The sequence below is a fragment of the Cebus imitator genome, unplaced genomic scaffold (assembly GCF_001604975.1).
Source record: "Cebus imitator isolate Cc_AM_T3 unplaced genomic scaffold, Cebus_imitator-1.0 Scaffold322, whole genome shotgun sequence".
Classification (NCBI taxonomy): Eukaryota; Metazoa; Chordata; class Mammalia; order Primates; family Cebidae; genus Cebus; species Cebus imitator.
In genome coordinates, this window is record NW_016107637.1 from 1,133,306 (window position 1) to 1,158,293 (window position 24,988).

The 24,988-nt window shown below is 39.5% G+C and overlaps 2 protein-coding genes across 4 annotated transcripts in view; one reads left to right on the forward strand and one right to left on the reverse strand.

The window, feature by feature from the left end:
- Positions 1-835: 835 nt before the first annotated feature.
- On the reverse strand, positions 836-21,880 carry TMEM59 (transmembrane protein 59). 2 transcript variants are annotated; one of them, XM_017504439.1, is made up of 8 exons: positions 21,424-21,880; positions 15,631-15,736; positions 14,061-14,155; positions 12,078-12,230; positions 10,479-10,560; positions 9,545-9,629; positions 5,412-5,520; positions 836-1,466 (listed from the first exon to the last, which is right to left on the reverse strand). In XM_017504439.1, the coding sequence occupies exons 1-8, from the start codon at positions 21,610-21,612 to the stop codon at positions 1,311-1,313; spliced, it is 975 nt and encodes a 324-aa protein (XP_017359928.1). In that variant the 5' UTR covers positions 21,613-21,880; the 3' UTR covers positions 836-1,310. The 2 variants fall into 2 exon arrangements, with proteins under 2 accessions (XP_017359928.1, XP_017359929.1); XM_017504440.2 differs by having other exon boundaries at positions 839-1,466; positions 9,545-9,626.
- Positions 21,881-21,994: 114 nt separating this feature from the next.
- Positions 21,995-24,988, forward strand: part of TCEANC2 (transcription elongation factor A N-terminal and central domain containing 2) — a 62,422-nt gene continuing 59,428 nt past the window's right edge. For both annotated transcript variants that reach the window (XM_037729894.1, XM_017504446.2), the window contains exons 1-2: positions 21,995-22,174; positions 22,775-22,917. In XM_037729894.1, coding sequence (XP_037585822.1) covers positions 22,816-22,917 — 102 coding nt within the window. In that variant the 5' untranslated portion in view covers positions 21,995-22,174; positions 22,775-22,815. The remainder of the gene's footprint in view (positions 22,175-22,774; positions 22,918-24,988) is intronic.

Here is a 24,988-nt window from a genome sequence, read left to right on the forward strand (position 1 = left end):
TAAGAAAGAAACAATGACTGCTTGACAATGACTGACAATTCTTCCTTTCTTCCCCATCTGGATGTGTTCACAACTTTCTATCATCCAAATCTAGACAAACTAAAAATAAAAACCTGTATTCTTTTTTTTTCCTCTCTTTCTCTTTCTTCTTTTTTTCCAAAAATAAATAAATAAATAAATAAATAAATAAATAAAATTTTAAAACCTGTATTTTGTGACCCAAGTCTTACTTGATTAGCTGTCAGCTGCTTTTTATTTGGACTCAGGAAGGCTGAAGACTAGGCCATAGTGGGAGTGACTGTCTTACTCTTTAGTCAAACAGCACTGATGGAGTTGTCAGCAATGCTCCTGTGTCTGAGGAAAGTATTGGTTTACAAAGGTTCTAACATTTCATGGTATAATAACAACAAATCATATTAAGATTCTAGTGTATTATTATTATAACCTGATACCATTCTAATTTTAAGATCCACTAACATTTCAGGTAAAAATAACACTGGTTTTTGCCAAGTAAAATTTATACTTAATTCTGCATCACAAGAGTCTAATTCTTAGCGTCAAAATGAAGTTTTCTCTGAAAATATGTTCACCTTACACTTGATATGCTGTCTGACAGAGAAAAATAGTTATTTGGAAAGGCTCATCCAACGAAAACCTATAGCCTGTGCAAAATAACATCAAATTTACTGCTGAGAGATCACTTTTGCATCAAAATGGTCCCTGACCATCACATTATATAGCAATAGACACAGAACATTTCATAATTCTTTTCGAGGTTGGGCGGGCAGAGATAGGAAGGAAGGTTTAGAAAATCAGATACTCAAATTTCAGCACATAGTTATTCAAATAAAATTTTAATGATTTCAGTTCCTGAAAATGTAGTGTCATTAAAGGTAATTTCCTGCTAGATTTCAAATTACAGATTTGTGGGTCATTTCTGAGCAGAAGCATCATATTCTACTAAATATTCAGCTTATTAACTAAGGTAACTGACAGTATCATGACAGGAGGTGAGGAGGAACAATGATCAGCTCATAGCTAAGAAAAGGGAAAAAATCAAAAACCAAAGCAAAAAACAAAACAGCTACAGGTATTAGTAAAATAATACAATCCCAAACATCCACCTCTTAAATTACTAGAAAAACAATACCCATAAAGTTATAGCAAATACAGTCTTCACAGATTTGAGTAACTTTATTTGCATTTTATAGTGATTTCTTAAGGCCTATATCCAATGAAACCATTTTAAAAGCTCTATGAAGGGTAGAATTTTAGATGCTTGTTACACTTTTCTTTTAAAAGAAAAATGCTTAAATTTCGGAATGAGCAAGATTCACTTTTGTAGGTAGAGGCCCTGCTTCTTCATGATCTTCAGTTTTAGATCTAACAACCACAAGAGAAGAAGCTGGATATCTGTTTAGCTTTTGTTCATTCATAAACTCCAAGTCACCATAAATACTCAGCTTCTGCAAAAGAAAACCAATGCAAATTAGTAGTTTGGATAATTAGGAACCTCTCCAAGTAAGTCTTCAAATAACAATTTATAAATAGTTGGTAGAAAAAAAATTCTATAAATATCTTTAAGAATGAAGAATGCTTCTACTCAAAATGTCGTAAATATATGATTCAGCTCCCAGTGGATAGCCAAAGAAAGCTTTTCCACACGTCTCAAGTTAAAATCCTCAGGAGTATAACAGTTGAGTATCAAGAAAAATAGCTAAAGATGCCTTATGTGATGGAGTCCTTCAACAACTTAGCTCCCCTACCAAGTGGTAAAATAATTTGGTGCAAGTTTTTCTGCTCCTAAATGTTTTAGCTTAACATATATTGAAAATGATAAATGCTATTTTAAAAAACTGTGAGAACAAAGAATATGCATGAAATGCTCTAATACTGATAGAAGGGTCTTCATAAATATATAAAGTTTCTCAATTGTTACTACCATATCCAAGAAGATACTAAAAGAATGAAAGCATACAACAGAATCACTGCAATGGTTATAAAACTCTTTGGAGAATAATGGTCATATCTAACATCTTTTGAGAGTAGGCAGACTTAGATATATGTATGTATTTCTCTCTAGTTCTCTCTCTTTTTTTTTTTTTAAAGACAGGTTCTTGCTCTGTCACCAGGGCTGGAGTGCTGTGGTGGGATCACAGCTCACTACACGGCCTTGAACTCCTGGGCTCAAGTGATCCTCCTGCCTCAGCCTCCTGAGTAGCTAGGACTATAGGCATGTGCCACCATGCCCAGCTAATTTTTCTTTCTTTTTTTTTTTAATGATGGGGTCTTGCTAGGATGCCTAGACTGGTCTCAAACTCCTGGCCTCAAGTGATCCTGTTACCTTGGCCTCCCAAAGTGTCAGGATACAGGTGTGAGCCAGCATGCCTGTCCTCATGTATCTCTTAAAGGCAGAAAAGCAAAGGGAAAAGGCTTCACTAAGAAATGGCGTAGGTCAGGCGTATGTAATCCCAGATGCCTGTAATCCCAGCACTTTGGGAGACTGAAAGAAAGAGTACAGATTTTTTTTCTTTCAGGTGGATCACTTGAGATCAGGAGTTTGAGACCAGCCTGGACAAAACGGTGAAACCCTGTCTCTACTAAAATTACAAAAAATTAGCCAGGTGTGGTGGTACGTGGCTGTAATGCCAGTTACTCAAGAAGTTGAGGTACAAGAATTGCTTGAGCCTGGGAGGCGGAGGTTGCAGTGAGCTGAGATCGCACCACTGCACTCCAGCCTGGGGGACAGAGTGACACTCTGTATAAAAAAAAAAAAAAAAAAAAGGTATAGATTCTGTTGTTAATCTAGTCATACAGCAACAAATCCCTGTATCCATAAGGTAAAAACTGCAGTGCTGACATCACTGGCAAGGCAACTGACTCGATTATAAACCAAGAACTACACAGAAGTACCTGATACTGGAAAGATATTTTTAAAAGACGCTGAATAAAGAACACCTTCAAGAGTTTATCAAAAGTGATACATGCTATACTGGCTGGGCATGGTGGCTCATGCCTGTAATCCTAGCACTTTGGGAGGCTGAGGCAGGTGGATCAGCTGAGGTCAGGAGTTCAAGACCAGTCTGGCCAACATGGTGAAACCCCATCTCTAGTAAAAATATAAAAATTAGCTGGGCATGATGGCGTGTGCCTGTAGTCCCAGCTAGCTGGGAGGCTGAGGCAGGAGAATTGCTTGGGAGGGGAGGTTCACAGTGAACTGAGATCACACCATTGCACTCTAGCCTGAGCAATAGAGCAAGACTATATCTCAAAAAAAAAAAAAGTGATTAAGTGATACATGCATATAGCATGATGAATCTTGAAAATATTATACTTAGGGAAAGAGGCCAGTCACAAGAGACTACATATCGGCTATCTAGGGCTGGAGAGTGAGGTGGGAGTCAGGGTGGGGGTGTTACTGCTGCTGCTGCTTGGGAGAAACCAGGGAGCAATTACTAGGAGTATAGATTTTCTTTCTGGGCTAATGAAAATGTTCTAAAAGTGATTGTCATGATAGCTGCTTACTCAAACATGTTTCAGATGTGGTCTACTGCACTGTGGTCTCAGGGCAGCAACTATTCTGCAAGGAGGTGCCCCAGTACCCTATTCTTTTCCAGTGAGAGTAGCTTTAAGACAAGTTCAGGCTGGGCATGGTAGCTTGTGCCTCTAATCCTACCACTTTGGGAGGCCAAGGCAGGCGAATCGCTTGAGGTTAGGAGTTCAAGACCAACTTGGCCAACATGGTGAAACCCCGTTTCTACTAAAAATACAACAACAAGCCAGGTGTGGTGGCGGGCGCCGGTAGTCCAGCTGCTTGGGAGGCTGAGACATGAGAATCGCTTGAACACAGGAGGCGGAGATTGCAGTGGACTGAGATTGTGATAGTTATGTAAATACTTTTCTGTTCTTGAAAGCTAAGTTGAATCCTCAAATTATAGACTTTCCCCAAACAAAAATCCTTTACCTTAACAGTTTTATTTTTATTTTATTTTATTTTATTTTTTGAGACGGAGTTTCACTCATGTTACCCAGGCTGGAGGGCAATGGCGCGATCTCGGCTCACCGCAACCTCCGCCTCCTGGGTTCAGGCAATTCTCCTGCCTCAGCTTCCTGAGTAGCTGGGATTACAGGCACGCACCACCATGCCCAGCTAATTTTTTGTATTTTTAATAGAGATGGGGTTTCACCATGTTGACCAGGATGGTCTTGATCTCTTGACCTCGTGATCCACCCGCCTCGGCCTCCCAAAGTGCTGGGATTACAGGCTTGAGCCACCGCGCCGGGCAACAGTTTTATTTTTTGGGCCAGTTAAATTTTAATTACCAAGGAAGTCACAATGTCTCCCATCTCTTGGGGGATTAGGTATCAGACCATAAGAACTCAAAATCAAACCCTCCACCCTTTTCTCTTTTTTGAGACTCAGGGTCTTGTTCTATTACCCTGAGTGACAAAACAATGCTGGAGTGCAGTGGCGCAATCCTGGCTCACTGCAGCCTCAACTTCCTGGGGTCAAGTGATCCTCCCACCTCAGCATCCTGAGTAGCTGGGATCATGGGCATGCACACCAGTCCCAGCTAATTTGTGTAAATTTTCGTTCAGACAGGATCTCATCATGTTGCCCAGGCTGGTCTTGAACTCTTGGGCTCAAGTGATCCTTCTGCCTAGGCTTCCCAAAATGTTGGAATTACAGGAATGGGCACCATGCCTAGCCCAGCCTTGCTGCTTCTAAAGCAGCACTGCTCCTTAATATTGTGGTAATTTATTTAAACTACTAAGTGGTTCTACAAGTCTTCTCTCCGGCTGAGTATGGTGTCTCACACCTGTAATCCCAACACTTTGGGAGGCCAAGGTGGGCAGATCACTTGAGATCAGGAGTTCGGGACCAGCCTGGCCAATATGGTGAAACCCCATCTCTACCAAAAATACAAAAATTAGCCAGGCATGGTGGCACGTGCCTGCAGTCTCAGCTACTCAGGAGGCTGAGACAAAAGAATCACTTGAACCCAGAAGGCAGATGTTGCGGTGAGCCAAGATCATGCCACTGCACTGTAGCCTGGGCGACAGAGCAAGACTCTGTTTCAAAAAAAAAAAGGCTTCTCTCCTATATAACCTCTTACGAACTGATGTCAACAGGTCTTTTCAGTCTTAGAGAGCCAGAAAGAGACACTTTACTCAAGCCAGTCAACATATATGTCACCACAGTAGTTAGCGTCACAGAGAGCTAGGAACAATTCTTGTGCTTCAAACCTATAATTTTTGTGTGCCAACCTCAACCACATTAAAACCACCGCATCTTCTCTCTTTCTATTAGTAGAGAGGCCTTGTTTTTCCAGCTAAACAAATAAGGCATTTAAAATGGTATATCACAGGGCTCAGTCTTCCAATGGCCTAAGGGTTAGGATTAAATTTACCTCAGAGGGAACATACTGCTCCACAGCTGTAGCAACAGTTGCACAACAAATCCAAAGCAACACCATCACCGAGAGGACAAGAGTTGTTGTTAAAATCCACCCAGAATTACTGGAAAAAATCAATAATTAGTTATGTTAAAATTTTATAACATAAGAAATAGGAGATTCTCAATTATAGTCAGTCAACCATATGTACTTAGCTCAACAGTACAATTAAAACATTGATTATCTTTGAAACTATTAAAAAACATACTTATAGAAGGATATATTATACTAATAGTTATTACATTAGCTTGGCTTAATATCTTTTTCCTCCACTTCTAATGTTTCTGTAACACAGCTATATCACTTTTGTAATAATAAAATTAGACATACTTGACTTTCTGCTAAATATATAAGGTAAGTGAAAATGTCCTGTGGATTGCACACTGTTGTACAAATGTCATATATTATTTTGCAAGGTATTATGATAATATTTGCTTTAAAAAAAACCAACATACCAAAAAGTTAAAGTATAGAATAGCTAAATTTAAAATGGTTTGTTTTATAAAAGAATTCACAACAGGCTTCCAGAAGTCAGCTTCCTGGGAATACTTCACATATTTAATTTGCCATAATTTACTTACACTTCCATTTAAAGAGCACATCTATTATAAAGCATTCTGCAACTATTATAGCATATCTCAGTAGTTATATTTTCCTTATAATTAAAATATCTTATGATAGAAGGCCAGTTAAGATAATCAGCAATTAGAGGTTTTTAATTTATTTTTGTTTATTTTGAATTTTTATAGAGAAAAATTCTCACTATATTGCCTAGGCTGGCCTTGAATTCATGGGTGCAAGCCACTCTCCTGCCTAGGCTTTTCAAAGTGCTGGGATTACAGGCGTGAGCCACCACACCCAGCCTGAAGTTTTTTTCATAATTGGCCTATTAAGATTCAAAGAGGAAAAAGTCAAGCCATTTAAAAATAATTAAAAGTCTAAATCTGACAAACTATGTAATATAGATAGCCCCTAATCTTCACATCTCTGCTCATCTAACACTGCCTAAGAGATCTCTACTTACCACCCTAACTGCTCGATAGTTTGCCAAGACTTGAACATGAGGTAAGCAGAGTCGTTGCTTGTTTGCCAGCAAGAGGTGGACTTTGGAGAATGTATTGTATCTAAAAGCAGGAACTCCCACATGATGCTTTAAGTATCCCAATTTAGAAAGATTAGAGTCCAGCATATTTTTAATAAAAAAAATACCCACTTTTGTCTACATGTTCCAGTCCTAACTAACCTGAGTACTAAGGAATTTACCACGAAATGAGGATATATTTGATATCTGGATTCCAGTAGCAACTAGATAAGCCGGAAAACTGGGGCTCATCCCTTCAATCTCCACAACAAAACAATGACTAGATCCTACAGGTTTTCACCTATCTCCATTATCTCCTGTTCTCCTTGTCTACTGCCCTAATTCAGACCTTATAATTTCTTCCCTGATTTGCCAAAGTTCTCCAGCCTGGTCCTCTAATCTATCCTTCACACAGAGGCCTCTTCTTGACACTTGCATTATGTTCCTGCTCCTCTCTATTCCTGTTTTCCCAGTTTAGTCAAATTTCTGACTCTCCTTATCCTCCATATATCTTATTATACCCTATACACATTGAGCAGGAAGCCAGTATATCTGAAAAAAATTTTTTAAATAAATCTTTTACAACTAGCAAACATTTCTACTCGTCACTTAAGATATTTCTATCTCACCTGTCAATCCTCCCCTTGAAACCTCCAGTAGACTTAAATGTAGGCCTTATATGCTGTGTATAAGACATGTGTGTGGGGGTGTGTGTATAGCAATCATTATTGTCCATGTCTGTCTAGACCTGACAACTCCTGACATCTTTCCTAGGTTTCAAGTCCCTAGCACAGTGCCTGGCTCTTCAAAAAGAAATACAAGTGAAGAAACAGTAACCTCAATTTCCATTCTGGAGACAAGGGTGTCTCTTTAACAGCTACGACCAGATTCCACCAACTGGCTAAGTGATTCTGTATGTAATCATGGAAAAATCATGACACTTCAGGAAGTAAATAACTATATCAGAATAGGATGAGTTGAAGATGTATAATTAGAAAAATTAGGTTTGATTTTTAATATAGTGACTGTGTAACCTCGGGAGTAGTCAATTCACCTCTCTAAATCATCACCTACTTATCACAGGGTACTGTTCTAAAAGTCAAATTGGATCACTGAAGGGGAAAAAGCATTTTTAAAAAAGAACACTTAAAAAAAAAATATTTGAGACAGTCTTGCTCTATCACTCAGACAGTGCAGTGGCGCAGTCACAGCTCACTGCAACCTTGACCTCCCGGGCTCAAGTGATTCTCCCACCTCAGCCTCTTGATAGCTGGGACTACAGGCATGTGCCACCATGCCCAGATAATTTTTTAGTATTTTGTAGAGATGGGGTCTCACTATGTTACCCATGCTGATCTTGAACTCCTGGGCTCAAGTGATCCTCCTGTCTCAGCCTTCCAAAGTGCTGGGATTACAGGCGTAAGCCACTGCACCCGTCCAAAAGAATACTTTTTATTCAAATGTAGGATCCTACTATAATTTATGTTTGGGCATAAAAATTTCTAAGAAATACATTTCTAGTTATAAAGTTAGTTGTTTCACAAAATCACTTTTAAAGTGCTTGATTCAAAAAGAACAACATAGAATATAATGACAAAATGTTAAATGTCAATAAATCAATAATATGCCAGGTAATACAGTACTGAACTATAATTTAAGATTAAATGATTATTTAGGTTTCACAGAACTACCAAACTGCAACAAACATCCTAAAAACTGGAAAGAGAAAAACTGCCCTTTTTTGGACAAGCTCAAAACCAGGTTTAGAAATGAAAGGATAAAATTTAAAGTTTAATTCTTGTTTTCTCATCAGTCTTTTAACATTTTGCTTAATAAAAGGTATTAATTTGTAAGGTCCACGTAAATCTAATGATATATAATAAAACCTCTCAAGAAACTATTTCTATAAAAATTACAGGGAGCATGTGGTTTGGACTATTGCAGTTTTATACTTGAGATAGATCAGTCCACTAGAATGAACACCTATAAAGCAAGAACTTGTTTACCACTCACTGAAATGCTTGGCCTGTTATCCGACACAGAGTAGGTAACAGTCAGTAAGTGACATGGCCCACTATCTTCCTCTTTTCCTTTTTGGGGGGTGGGAAGGAATAAAAGTATTGGGGAGGGCTCATATCCTAACTCCTTGGAGAAGAGAAAAGATGTGCATTTTGATAAAACCTGCCTCTCGCCCTTATAAGGCTTGGTATTTCTTCTTAGGAGGGCATACTTTACCTACTACTCTCACTTGCCCACTTAACCATTACCCTTAAAAATTATTGGCACAGAGCTGACACTCCTTAGTATAGAATACAAAGCCCTTCTTAACCTACAGTCCTTATCTAGATCCTCTAGCCTCATATCTGGCCATGCAGATAAAAAAAATTAAACCTGATATCTAAGCCATTCAGACATACTTTATTTTTTTGAGATGGTCTCACTCTGTCCCCCAGGCTGCAGTGCAGTGGCGTGATCTCAGCTCACTGCAACCTCTGACTCCCAAGTTCAAGCAATTCTCCTGCCTCAGCCTCCTGAATAGCTGTGATTACAGGCGCCTGCCACCACACCCGGCTAATTTTTGTATTTTCAGTAGAGACAGGGTTTCACCATGTTGGCCAGGCTGTCTCAAACTCCTGACTTCAGGTGATCCACCCGCCTTGGCCTCCCAAAGTGCTGGGATGATAGGCATGGGCCACTGCATCCAGCCTCAGACATAAGTTAAATTAAAGCTTAGTTTAAATGTGTGGAGAAGCACATTCAACATAAATCAAGAAATTCTTACAAGAAGAATGCTATTGTACTGTGAAAAAAATTACCTGCCTAGGTTTTATTGAAGTAGTATACTTATTACCTTTTATACAAACTAAAATATCGAATAGTACAACTTCGGAAGGGAAAAAGTAAAAATGTTTACTTTTGTGGTGCTAATTTTAAAATAATAAAAAGTAATTATCTCTCTCATACAAGTCAGATTTTATCTGTTATACACATAATAAAGAGTACATACAGAGAGAGGCATCTTAAAAAGCCATCACTTTCTCCATCTTCAAGGAAATTCCTGTGTGCTTGTGAATTTCTCATTTGCAGATCTGCTGAAATAGTAAGGTACAAGTTTATTATATCTTATATCCCAAAAGCTAGTCTCACATGACTACTTCTAGATATATACGCTTTACAGATACCCAATTGTTTTTGTTTGCATCATCTGATACATTTTATAACGTGTACCAGTTTCTCTAGCACATCAAAACCAAATGAATATTCTACCACGTTAGGAGTTTCCTGTTTTATTTTCAAATTTTTATTGATATTGATGCTTTCTGTTTAATTATATGTGAGCTTGGATTTGGTTTATTATAATCTAATTAAAGATGGTCCCCACCTACCAAAATAATTAGAAGGCTACTGAAATCAGTATCTAAAAGAAGGTATGCGTAAATTTTACATGGTAAGCTCTGCTTTAGCTTGGTGTTTTATGTTCTTACGAGTCAAAATTCATTTCTAACATGGAAATAAAAATAGAATGGGGACTCATACTTTTGGCATTTTTCACTATGTGGTCAATTTATTGGTAAGTACCAGAATATTTGATTAGTTCATGCTTAAAACATCCTTTGAAGCAAACTAAATGTTTTTAGAATAGTGATTCTCAAAGTATGGCCCCCAAGCCAGCAGCATCAGCAAAATCTGGAACTTGTGAGAAATACAAATTCTCACATCTTCTCCCAGACCTAGTAAATTAGAAACTCTAGAAGTGGGGCCCAGCAGTCTGTGTTTGAACAAGCTCTTCAAACTCTAATACACATGAAAGTTTGAGAACCACTGTTTTAGACATTATCTGTTTATGTTCCATCAGTGTAAAAACAAACACACAACTAACTCTACTACAACTAGATTTGACTGCTAATGTTTTTATCTAAGCTACTTAAAATAAAACTTACAGGACATTTTGCTTAGAGATGATTCTCTCAAATTTGTAGGCTCCTGGTCCAAATGTGGTGCATACTGAATTTCTGGCTTAGACTAAAACAATAAGGAAAGCAATTAAGTCATTTGTACTTCTTTAGTTTTTTTCAGTATAACAAGTTCTAAAATACGTCATCTCTTTAAACATTTAAATTGAGAATAGAAATACTGTATAAAAAATAAAACACATTAACCGCAACATATTTTAATTGCACTTCCTAAACATCAGATCCAGTGCCTTGCAAAGAAACAGATTTCTGGCAGATTTTTGTTAGTTTAACTTCCTGACAACATTTTTTTTTTAAAGAGAGAGAGGGACAAATCATGACATACTACATTAAATACTATACTTTGCAGAAATGAGTTCTAATTCTAGTTGATTAGGAATAATTTAGCAGACTGCCAAAACTTTTGGCTAAACACATATTCTCTCTATTTCTTCTCATGTGAAACATTCCAATCTTCCCTAAGTATGAGCAATCCATAAATTACAGCCAAACATTCTATACTTTACATCTTCTGTACATTTCTGATCCTCTAGAATGGGGGTTTCTCATTCCTACTTATGTTCAAATTCACACAAACTTTAGGGAGACATAGAGCTAATCTCATATCTAATAACGAATGAATGAGGGCTTCACTCTGAGAGTCAACTTATGCTTTGATGTAAGTAGCTTTAGGACATAGAACTTGTTCACGAATTTAAAGAAAAAAGTCCTGTGTTTTACTTCTTACCAAATTAAGTAGAGGGGACCCAAGGTTCGGGATAGTGCTAAAAATCACATACCAGCCATATATTAAGCCACTTACTTAGCTGCAGTATTGAAAAGGTTTACTTTATTACCTGAGAGGAAGACAGTGCCACACATAAACTCTGTTGACTGGCAAATTTGGGAATTTAACTACTGAATTAAAAGCATGGTAGGGTAGGACATGAGCCTTGGTGCTAAAGTGCCCTGGGTTTGAAACTTAATTCTATTACTTACTGGCAGTGCAACTTACGCAAGTTACTCTCACCTTCCTCATCAATAAAATAGGAATAATACAACCTCGTAATGTTGTTTGAAGATCTGAGATAACATATCTAGTACAAAATAACTTCCAAGGAATAACAGTTATTATCACATGGTAAATGATGAAATAGGAGAAGTCACCACTTTAGGCAAAATACTTCTTCAACAAGTTCTCTTATTTATAAGAGTTATGAGGAAAAACACTATAAAAAACTAAAAATTATGTCATATTGCTTTTATCTGACATCCATATGCAATCATATACAACCACTATTTATGTTATTATCTCTCATATTTAAAGATTTCATTTAATCAATTTAACCAACATAAAATTTAAGACTCAGAGTTCTGGTTAGATAAGAACTAATGGGCTTTAGATAAGGCTTTTAATGCACAAAGGGAAGGGTAATCAAACTTTAATGTAGGGTCAAATAAGTAATTATTATTTGATGATAAATATTTGTAAGTGACTGAGTATGGTTCTATGCTGAGACACTCATTTAAGACATATACATTTACTGTTGTTGGTATTTAGATGAATCCATGAAGCACAGTTGTCACCTGGAATATAACTATTTTTCCATCATCAGCTTGAAGATAAAAAGTCCATGAAGAGGTTATGAAGCTCTGTGCGGAGTCCATCATGTCACTCCAGAATGACCTCACCAGAGTTAGAGGAAAGAGTAGATGCATTTTTGGCATCAGGGACATAAGCTAAAAATAAAAATAAATTAATAATGAGAAATATATTATTTTTTGCATATGTATATTCAAGAGAACAACATAAGATTACTCAAATCCTTATTGGGACAGAATACAAACAATTAAATAAATCTACCATAATCAATAATAGCATTAGAATAAACTCAGTTATCTATGCAAATTATGGTAAAGCTTAAAAACCAAGGTTACTTTAATTTGCCACCAAACACACTAGCTAGCTACCTGTCATCTCTATCAGAATAACAGGCTTTTGAATTAAGTCCAAAAATAAGGAGACTCAAGATAATTAAATAAGGACCAGCAAGTCCTTGAGGGTAGCGCGGGAAGGGGCAAATCGTATCATTCTCATATTTAATGCTTTCATTGAGAATAAATCATCTATACTGAACATCAATGGAAAAGAGGAAGAAAAAAATCAATCAGAAGAATATATACATAAAATGGTAGACATGTAACAACAGGCAGGGTGAAGAGAGAATTTATGGGCTGAGTATATGTAGTAAGCTACTGATAAAATTTTAACAAATGGTATCATCTTTCCTCCAATTCTGACTTCTTTAGCAGCACTGGGCCCCTCTAAAGCACAAGTGTGGGATGCCATTTACTAAACTCTAGGGATAGCTTTGGTTCTGCTTTCTTGTTTGTTTGTTTGTTTTTTGAGACAGTGTCTCACTCTGTTACCCAGGCTGATGTGCAGTGATATCTATGGTGGGGCTTGATTCTAGAAGTTTGAGGCCAGCCTGAGTAACATAGTGAGACCCCCATCTCTAAAAACCATAAAAATAAAAAACACATATACCTCTTAACTCAGCAATTCTAGCCCTATGATTTTATTCTATAGGTATATTCACAAATGTGCAAAATAGATACCATTTATAAAAGAAAAAGATTAGGAATAACCTACATGTTCACAAATAAGGGACTGCCTAAATAAATTATAATAAATCTACACAGATTATATAGTAGAAAAAAATCAGAAATTCTTCATGTATACTTACATTTATAAAATAAGTATGTGTACATCCTTGTATATGCATAAAATATCTCTGTATTAGTAACCTTGGCTACATTCATGAGGAAAAACTGAGTGGCTAGGAGACAGGGGTGGTAGACTTTTCACTATATGTATACTCTTTTTATCTTTTGAGTTTTGTACACGTGACTATTTCCTGTGCAACGATAAATAAAATTAAGAAACTTTTCCCAGTATGTCTAGAGAACAGAGTAGGAAATTCCCTTGTAGGGAATTTTAAGAGACAGCATTGGAGAAGTAATCAGGAGCTATGTTGTGATAAACAATTTGGGCTTTAATCTATATGTAACTGGGAGCTACTGATTATATGAGACAGGAGAATGGCACAATGAAATTTAGAAAAAGAAATATCTGGACACAGTAAAGGATGGAGTTAGAAAGGGTTAAAGTGAAAAAACCATTTGGAAATTAATTTAAAAATACAGGTAAGAAATGATGATGATCTAAGTTAAGGCAATGGCAACTGTCCAACGGCAGGTGGGATGGAGAAAAAGAACTCTGAAATAATTCCTCTGAGCCTTGGTTTTTTCATATGTAAATTAGGATAATAGTTTCACTAGAATGTGAGAAGAAACAAGATTATGAATGTAAGCATAATTTTTAACAGTAAAGTATTATACAAAAGCAATTATTCAATTGACTTTTCTATTTGCAAACTAATTTTGTTTGCTGAAAGCCAAATATAAAATATAACCTTAAAATAGGATCAAGTGGGTGATAAACACTTCAAGCAATACAAGTCAGTGCCATCTAAGCAGGCTATTTTGAAAGGCAGTATTGTTTCCTACTTGTTCTTGTCTCAGTTCAGCAAATGGCAGCTGATTCTGGCAACCAAGATGGCAAGCATATTGTTCATCAGATTGGGAATATGCTTCTGTACATGCTGTAAGAGAAAAATAGTCAAATTACGAGAAACAAAGGAGAATGAGAAAGAAGAAAGAAAAGGATTTGGCATTTTATTTAAAAATTTCTTACACTTAAAAAAGATTTCATTAATATGAATCTCCAAATTTGGTAATATAGTAGTAGGACGTGTATCTTTAAACTCCATACTGCCTCCCTCCTATAAGTCAAATGTTTTAGATATAAATCTATTAATTACACACCCAGGCTCTGGCCACATGATGACACTCATTTAAGAGGATCCTTGTAGCTAAGCCTTGTGTAGTGGAAAAAGCACTGGGTTGGCATCCTGAAGATGCCACTCGGAGTTTAGTTCCATCATTTGTTTGTGTCTATGACCTGGGCTGAGCAGTTTAACCTTTGACTATTTATTTCTATATGCCTAAAATGGAAAATACCACCACCTACTGCATAGGGTTGAATGAAATAATATATTTTAATGATTTATACAAATACAAGATATTATTGTTAAGAACTAGATCACTAAGAAGTAAGGGTATGCACATGGCAAGGGGAAAATAAAACAATCAGCCTAACATCTGAAAGTCTAAGAAAACTGAACTAGAAAATGTTCTACAGCAGATGATTCTAATGTTGAAACGGGTCTCTAACAAGATATACTTTCATTAGTTCATTAAATCCATTTCCTCCATGTGATATAACATTTTACCACTATACCAATTTTATTTTTTCCCAACTCAGTAATGCATTTGTAATACACTTCTCAGAAGAGCTAGATAATAAACTAGACAGCATTACGCACATATAATCAGCTAGGAGAATGAGCTGTAAAAATAAGGCTATGATATCAAAGACTACATGTGCGCCATGGCATAGTGACAGGGGAAAAGGTGCCTCCTTCTATGCCGAATAAATAGTGTAATGAATGGAGAAAATTCCATTATAGTTATTTAAAAGTTAAACGTCAACTGTGTCCTGATTATACGTTTCTTTTATTAAACATATTGCTTTCAGCAAAAAGAAAGACAAGTGGTTTAATAGATGACAAAGCCTTTGGCTACTTATTTTAATGGCATGACCAATGAAGAATACACTATTAAATACTGAGTCAAAGGCCTGATTCAGTAAAAGACCTGGAGATAAGTCAAGTAACCTATGATTGAAAGGTTTAGGAAAATTATACTATCTGTGAAAAGGTAGTAATGAATTGTGAGTAGGGTAATTACTACTGCATTTGTCTGACAGAATGCTTGGTTAAACAAAGGTGTCCTATTCACAGCAGAAAATAAACACTGTCTCAACAAATAGATGAAATTTAAAGCCCACGAAATTGCTAGCAACAGCTATGAAAACTCTTAAATCCATAATAATTACAATATGTTAGATGACTAGTTTCAACAGTGTATTTGCCATTTCCTAAAGAAAATACTTTAAAAGCTTATCACAAAGAAAACAACATTACATACAGCTGACGTTGTTAGCATAACATCTTACCAGATTCACATTCCAATTTGGTTCGATTTAAGTCAGTTCCATCATCCACAAACTGACAAATTGAAAACAGCCTACAACCTCTCTGACATGCGTACAACTCCTCTTCCTAGGGAGTTCAAGAACAGGAAGGGTTACCAAAAAATAGTATTTTTTTCCTCAGGGGAAAACAGGTTAGGAAGAAAGCAAAGTTAGTAAAGTTTATTACAAATCATCCAGTAAGTGTCATAACTGAAAGAAAAAATGATGAGAGCCAGTTGATACCCAAGACCTTTGCCACATAGAGGTTTTAGTTCCATAAGTGATACCAAGAAAAAAGCCTAGTAGGTAAAACCATCACCCTTTTTTCATTTTCTCTGGTTATAATCTGTGGGGGGAAAAAATTGAAAATAAAAATAACAGTGACAGGCCAGGTATAGTAGCTTACACTTGTAATCCCAGGGCTTTGGGAGGCTGAGGCGGGAGGACTGCTTGAGGCCAACAGTTTGAGACCAGCCTGGGCAATACAGCAAGACCGTGTCTGTACTCCCCACCAGAAAATACTAACTGGGTGTGGCGGTACGTGCTTGCAGTCCTAGTCCTCAGAGGGCTGAGGTATGAGGATTGTTTAAGCCCAGGAGTTTGAGGGTACAGTAAGCTATAATCACACCACTGCACTCCAGCTTGGGTAACTGAGACCTGTCTCTTAACAACAACAAACAAAAACAACAGTGATACAACTAGAACTTTAACAGAAATAGAAAGGAGTAAGCAAGTACCCTAGAACCAATGATTACTTTTGCCACATCCATGTTTATATGAATCACCAAGCTTATTAGGAAAAGTATCAGACTAGCTTCACACAGCAAATGGTGGCACAAGGGCCTGATAAAGTAAGGTATACATCTATAAAAATGTTTATATGAAATGATTTTTTAAAACTGGGCTTACATTAAATGAAAACACGGGTGCTACAGTGTGGTGTATGGGAAAGGACACTGCAAACAACTAGACCTAGATCAAACCTTTTGGGTGAGTGCGTAAGTTATTTTACCTGTCTAAGAATCACAGGTTTCTCATCAAAAAAGGAGACAATAGCTACTATCTCCGAATTCCTCAATAATTCAGAAAGACAGCTAATCCCAGCACAGTGCCTGGGATGTAGAAGGTGTTTAATAAACAGTAATTGTGTTAATAGGTTTTTAAAATTGAAAACAATTACAGGCATCATTGTGTATATGTGAAAGTGTATAGGATGGACAGCTAGTTCTTCATTACTATAACATATTAACTGCTTAATAGCACTAATGTCTTCAGTGGGTTTTTCTTTGCTAAAATATAGTATTTTTAAAAAGCTATTGCATATGGGGGAGCCCCCTCAACTTACTATGTGATCCAGTGTGTACAAACTAGCAGACACCTAATAAGGAAACAGTATGTGCATATACAGTTAGCAACCAATGAATACAAGGTATGTATTTCTTTCCAGCAGAAGGATTAGTAAAATTTATGTAGCAGCAACAATCCATCAAGAAGAGATGGCTGCAGTCTAATATTAAATATATTTCATCATACAACTTTGAAGGTAGCACACATTTGGACCTCAGTTCTAGCTGCATTTATTAAGATAAAATTGAAATAATTTTAATAATTAAGATAATAAATTTCATACCTGGGTAGCTTTTGCAGGCTTTGTAAAACAGTTAAATAATTCTTTTATGTCTTTGAAGCATCACATATTTCCTTATACTGTACAGAGGAAGCATGAGCTTATTAGTATGAGCTATATCACATGCAATTTTATTTTCAGATATACTTTCCTTTGTTAAAGAAGCCTAATAAGTCAGCCAGTATCAATTTCAGAAAACCATATGGCATGGTGAAAAGCGCCTAGGTTTCAGGAGTCAGCCCTGGTTTGAAGCTCAGCCTTGCCACTTATTCTGTATAACCTTTGGCAAGTTACTTAATCTCTCTAATTCCTCAGTTGTAAAATAAGGACAATACTCTTACATCAATCCTAACTACCATTTATTTATTTTCTACTGCCTGTATAATTGCAGAGTGTCAATCTTGACTATTAGGAGAATTATTCATTTATATCTACAATAGCATTACTATTATGTAGTACTATCTAATAGACATACATATTTAATGAGCATCCACAATGTGCCAGGCACTGTGTTAAGACTTAACATATTATGCAACATCTGGTACAGAGCCGACACTCAACTGGTAGCTATTAAAAATCATATCTTTATTCTAAATATTTCATGTTATATATACAAAAATAATAATTTCAAGTAAATAATTAATAACCTATGAATCCCAAATGACTGGCAAGCTTGTATATCATGTATCTTCTGATTTAGGACACAGGGAAATAAATGGTGCTTCCATCATATTAAATAACAGCTAAGTTCATAATTAGAAGGTCTCTCAATGACACTATTTAGGCCAGGTGCTGTGGCTCATTCATGCCTGTAATCCCAGCACTTTGGGACGCTGAGACATAAGGATCTGTTCAGCCCGGGAGTTTGAGACCAGCCTGGGCAACACAGCAAGAACCTGTTACAATTTCTTTTTTTTTTGAGACAGAGTTTAGCTCTTGTTGCCCAGGCTAGGGTGCAAGGGCGCGATCTCGGTTCACTGCAACCTCAGCCTCCCAGGTTCAAGTGATTCTCCTGCCTCAGTCTCCCGAGTAGCTGGGATTACAGGCACGTACCACCACGCTTGGCTAATTTTGTATTTTTAGTAGAGACAGGGTTTCTCCATGTTGGTCAGCGTGGTCTCAAACTTCTGACCTCAGGTGATCTGACCGCCTTGGCCTCCCAAAGTGCTGGGATAACAGGCGTGAGCCACCACACCCATCCAGCTTTTTTATTAACATAATTTATGTCTCATGTTTTTTGAGCCCAAATTATGCAATTGCACTTCTGTAAATAAAAGATAGAATAATTTAAAAATAAACACCTCCTGAGTAGCTGGGATTACAAGTGTGTGCCACCATGCCCAGCTAATTTTTGTATTTTTAGAGAGACAGGATTTTACCATGTTGGTCAGGCTGGTCTTGAACTCCTGACCACCCATGATCCACTCGCCTCGGCCTCCCAAAGTGCTGGGATTACAGGCATGAGCCACCGTGTCTAGCCTAAAATGAGATTTCTATCTGCCAGTTACAAATACCAGACAGAGAAGCTATGTGAATTTGGAAATTCATCTAATTTCTTACAAAGCATAATGCTTTTTTCCTGGAGCACAAAGCGCAACAATTCAGAGGAGCATCAACAGAAATCAGTGAAATAATTAAATTCCTTCTTCCCTTCCTTCCTTCCTTTTCTATCCTTCTCTCCCTCTCTCTCTCTCTCTCTTTTTTTGAGGCAGACTTTTGCTCTAGTTGCCCAGGTTGGAGTGCAGTGGCACAATCTCAGCTCACTGCAACCTCTGCCTGCCGGGTTCAGGCGATTCTCCTGCCTCAGCCACCTGAGTAGCTGGGATTACAGGGCACGTGTCACCACACTCGGCTGATTTTTGTTGTGTGTGTTTTTATTAGAGAGGGGGTTTCACCATGTTGGCTAAGCTGGTCTCGATCTCCGGACCTCAAGTGATCCACCCACCTTGGCATCCCAAAGTGCTGGGATTACGGGCGTGAACCATCGCACCCAGCCTTTTTATTATTTTTTTAATTGAGGCAGGGTCTCACTCTCAGGCTGGAGTGCAGTAGTGACATTTCGGCTCACTGCAACGTCCACCTCCCAGGCTCAAGCAATCCTTCCACCTCAGCCTCCCAAGTAGCTGGGACAACAGATGCCCATACCCATTCCTGGCTAATTTTTGGATATATATATTTTTTGCAATGATGGGGTCTTGCCATATTGTCCAGGCTGGTCTCAATCTCCTGAGCTGAGGTGATCCACCCACCTCAGCCTCCAAAAGTGCTGGAATTACAGGCGTGAGCCACTGTGCCTGGCGGAGTATGTTTAATGCAAGTTTATTAGCAGAAGGGAGCATAGTGTAGCCAGTTTTAAGCTGAATTCCTACTCTACTATTTCTCGGCTATGTGACTTTAGGCAAGTCACTTAACCTTTCAGAGCCTCAATTTCCTTAATTTTAAAACCCTACTTTGCAGGGTTGTTGTGAGAATTAGGGATAATGGTATGGTAAATCTCCCACCACTCTGGCTAACAGTGGAGTCTCAATAAATTTCAAGTCCAGGATCTGCAGGGAGCCAGATGACTTGGAGTTCTTTGTGAGAAATGCTTTAATAAATAAGTAACAATGGTTTATAGATATCACACCAATTGTTAGAAAATAGTGGACAGATTAAAGTTCCTAAAGGTTCTAGGAACGTATATCCTTCAAATTATTTAATTATTCTCCCAACATTCTGGTTTATACTACAAAATTGCAGAAAAATCTTAAAAAAGGAAACACAATGCTAGAACAATACAAAGTAAGTCTCAGCCCAATTCCAGGCCAAATCAATATTAATGAGCTTCCTCATACAATCCACTTAATGATGAGAAGTTTACAAGAAGTGAAGAAAAATAACGTGGTTAGAGGCAATATTCATTGATTTAAATCTGAAGTTAAAACTTATTTCTTTCTCGATTGTTACATAAATCTCTGGAAAAATATAGTATAGTCCCATCTCCTACATTTTATTAAAAAATTGATAATCCTCATGCAGTGTAAAATCCAGCCGTAAACAAAATCTGGGAAGTGCCAGCACTTAGAACTTTTCATTTCAAAGACCTTCTGAAAGCACTCGCCAATATGGAACAATCTAAGCTTCCTTGGAACTGTCTCCGTAGCCACTCTGCAGTTTTAGAGATCAAGGAGGTCCAGCCACAATGGTTAAGCAAATAGCATACAAAAGATGAAGGAAAAACTTAAAAGGAAGCTACCAGCAACATCAACAAAAGGTCTCATAACACAACATGGGGGAGGGCATATACTCAAATCATACATGGAGAAGGTGTGGTGGGAATCACCAAGCAATTTAGAATGTTTAGTAAACAGAGTTCTTAGGCTGAAAAACCAATTTGAAGAGGGTTAGGTATGTAATTAAAAGAAAGGGAGAAGCAAAGAGAGGTGGGCTATTCCTCTCCCTAAGCTGCGAACCCCGCCTGTGGACAGTCTCATTTCTTTCCCCCCTCCACGAATTCCCCGTCTTCTGCACTGAGTGGTCAGTTTCTGGCAGGCAGACACCTAATTACCTCTTCTCTAATCCAGCCCCTCTTGGCAGCGTCTAGGACACATTAACTCAACACAGGCAGACAGCATTCCTGGGCGTCTCACTATTCCTTGAGACGCCTTCGTGACGCTTTTTGTACTACAGTGGAATCGTCTACTTGTCTGACTCCCCGAAGACTGCGCCCGGCCCCGAAAGACGCTCAGTAAACAAGGGTTATGAATCAATCGTCTGTGGACTCGCATATCTGCGCCTCCCTTCCTAACCACCCCCACTTACGCTCCTTAAGATGAGGACCCCGCATTCATCATCCGCATCCTCCGCTATCCTCCTCCCTCTGAATGCTCGACTCCCCTACTGCCCCGCAAGCTCCAGAGGAAAGGCATTGTGTCTTTCTCATCTTTGTGTCCCCCAGCCTATCACAGGGTAGTGCAGGACAAACTTCCGGTAATTACAGCAGGAACGGGGTGCAGGCAGGATTAGGGAGAAAAACAGAAGCTACACAGATAGGAAACAGCAGTTGAAGGGCGGATAGAACAGCCAGGTTGCCAGAGCCGACAAAGGTGTGGGGAGCCGAGAGATGGGCGTCCAGGGAAGGGTCGCAGCCTGCTCCGGACGGGCCCTACCTTAGGGTAGGTGTGCAATGGGTAGGTCAACTGACAGGCACGGTGGCAAGACGCCGTATCACCCAAGACGGAGTCAAATGCTTCAGCCGAAGCGGTCCCCGAACCTCCGGCTAGGGCCATGGTCAGCAGCAGCAACGGCGGGAGCCCCAGTTGGGTCCTGACCCAGAGGCTCCCCTTCTGCGCCGCCATGTTGTTCCCCTCTGTCACAGCAGCTCAGCTTGTTGCTGTTTTCTTTGAAGGGCTTCCTCCTTCTGGGGCCAGCCCCCTTCCCCACCCTACCGACCGTTGCTTCCGCCTCCGCCGTCTCTTCAGCTCCGCCCTGACCCGCGTGAAACAGCCGCCTCCTGCCCCACCTCCCGGACTACGAACTTCTCCTAGGCAGGCGTGAGGAGGGAAACTCAACCGTCGCGAGCCTTAGCACGAAGCGGGGCCGCCTGACTTCTTCCCTTCGCTGGGCAGGCTGGGGCATGTAGTTCTCCCCAGGCGGGAGGAGCACGGTATTGTCGGGAAAGTTGGTCTGGGAAAACTACAGCCGCCTTCGGCTCGCCTTCCGCTCGCGTTTTTTCGCAGTGCATTCTGGGGAATGTGGTTCACTGTGGCCCTGAGGCGAGAGGGCCGGCCGGAGCCTCTAGAGAACTACAGCCCTTGGAGGAAGCGTCTGTTTAGTTTCAACACAGACGGCTGGGCTTGGGAGCCTACAAGGTTGCAGTCTGGAGGGTGCCAACAGCAGCTGCCAGGGCAGCTTTTCCTGGTGGGTCTCACTTCAGACCTTTATTGAGTGCCTCTACCCGGGCTCCTCAGTGCTGAGAACAAGGTGGATGGGGTTTCTCCTTGTTCGGGGATCCAGAGATCACAGCCGTGCATAGAGTCCTGTGACCATCGAGCAGTTGTTCCAGGGGATGACTGCGTATTGTGAGACCCCCTGCTGAGCTCTTGCGGTGGTTGTCGGTTGCTAATTACCAGGACAACCCTTGGGATTGTGGCTGTGGTGAGGTAGTTGTAAAGAGAGCGTCTTTGAGCTCTGTGTAATCCTAACCCTTCCACAGCCCGATCTTAATTGGAAGAGGGCTTAAGGTGCACGCTCTAGGAGGGGGATATTGGAATCACCTCCTAGAGCGTGCTCTTCTGGAAGCTAGGAACCTCCTAACTCAGGACGTAGACCAATGATTGTTTACGGTTTCAATTCTTAGGAAGATCTTTCTTTTAAAGAGGAAATCTTACTTCCTGTCAATTCTACCCGAGTCCCTATAATTCAGAAATTCTTCCAGAGAACTCAATTGTGTCACTTTGGGGAATAAATATCACAGCAGCCTTTGGTGAAGTTTTAGAATGTGTCCTCTCTCTTGACCAGAATCGCTGCAAGCACGTCAAGGTAGTCGGAGTCCCCTAACAATGGATAAATTCATCATTCGAACGCCTAGAATCCAGAATAGCCCTCAGAAGAAAGACTCTGGAGGAAAGGTTTACAAGCAGGCCACGATTGAATCTCTGAAGGTGAGAGGGGATCTGGGACTAGAGGAAATGTGCAAAGGACTGATAGCAAGGTGGTGCCAGAGTTTCTGGTGTGGAAAGACCTATGAATTATTTCTTGTTATGCCTCCTTCCCCAAAGTGTACCTGACCACTCCTTCTTTGTTCCCCCCATAGCTGTACAGACTTAGATTTATCAATTTCCGCACCTCCGCTACACCCTTGTAATTACTCTGGTGCAGAGTATGGTTTGCAGCATGTGTGCTAGCCCTTCGTTGTTACTCTTCTGCAAAATGTAGTCTGTTAGGAATGTTAAAGTACCGCCGGGCGCGGTGGCTCACGCCTATAATCCCAGCACTTTGGGAGGCCGAGGCGGGTGGATCACGAGGTCAAGAGATCGAGACCATCCTGGTCAACGTGGTGAAACCCCGTCTCTACTAAAACTACAAAAAATTAGCTGGGCATGGCGGCGCGTGCCTGTAATCCCAGCTTCTCAGGAGGCTGAGGCAGGAGAATTGCTTGAACCCAGGAGGCGGAGGTTGCGGTGAGCCGAGATCGCGCCATTGCACCCCAGTCTGGGTAACAAGAGCGAAACTCCGTCTCAAAAAAAAAAAAAAAAAAAAAAAAAAGGAATGTTAAAGTACCAAATGTGATTCTATATACCTACCCTGTACAGACTCATTAAGGGGTGGGTTTTGATGCAGTTCTGTCACGTCTTACTGCCCAGAACAGTATCAAATGGCTTTACAGCTACAATGGAGACTGGGAAAGAGGCTGGTTTTTGTTGTTTTTGAGACAAGGTCTCACTGTGTCACTCAGACTGGAGTGCAGTGGCATGATCTCGGCTCACTGCAACTTCTGTCTCCCAGGTTCAAGCAATCCTCCTGCCTCAGCCTCCCAAGTAGCTGAGATTACAGGCGCCCCGCTAATTTTTGTTTTTAGTAGAGATGGGATTTCACCATGTTGGCCTGGCTGGTCTCGAACTCCTGACCTCAAATGATCCACCTGCCTCAGCATCCCAGAGTGCTGAGATTACAGGCACGAGCCACTGTGCCCAGTGGGAAAGAGGATGTTAATGGACCCTTTGCTACCTTGAACTCAGTCTGATGCCTGTTAGCAAGCAAGATGCAAAGAGTAGATACAATGAATCAATCAACGTAGTTACTCAATAAATGCTAAAGTAATTATTATTTTACTAAAACAAAACAACTTGTACTTAGTCCCTTTATCATCTTGAACCTTGCCTCTTACATTTCTGACTTTTTATTTTCCTTTATCAGTTCCTCTTCCTCCACTAGGTTCCTAGTGTTCAGGCTCCTCAGAGTTCTGTCACATTTTATGTATTTGGCCAGGATCACCATATCCATCTCAATGCTTTCTATGCTAAAACTGCCAAACATGCACCTCCAGCCTAGGTTTCAGAAGGTGGGAGGGGCATCTGGAGCTAGAGAAATTGTGCAAAGGACTGTGAGAGCAAAGCAGCATTCCGAGTACATGACATCTACTCAGTTAGACCCCTTTCCTGGATGTCTCCCACAGACTTACCAGACCCATATTGGAAAGCAGTGAAGGAGAGTATAAACAGGCCCTACTGGTAACTGGGTGATCTCTAGTAGCAAGTCAGTCCCTTCTCTAAGACCTCAGTTTACTCATCTATAAAATGTGGAGATTGAACTATACCTATGTTTCTTCAAGGGGCTGCTGTTGTTATATGGGACAAGATAATTCTTCATTATTTGGAGCTGCTGGTGAGTTACAGGATAGTTAGCATCCCTGGCTCTCAGGCACTTAAGGCCAATGGCACCTCCCATTCTGATTACCAAAAATGCCCTCACATATTTCCAGGCAGCACTTGGTTGAGCCCTACAGAACTCTAGATCTTGAAAGTCTGTCCTAGTCTTGCAGTTCTGTGACTGCTTAGAACACATTCAAGGTTTTCAACTGTCTCTACCTTGTCAGAATATTCGTGGATAATCGTATATAGCAATGATTCTCAATGAGGGATCGTATCAGACTCTCTCAAGGAAAAATGTGGGAAAGAATAGTTGAAGTACACATATACTCTCTTACAAATACCTATATTCTTTTTTCTTTTT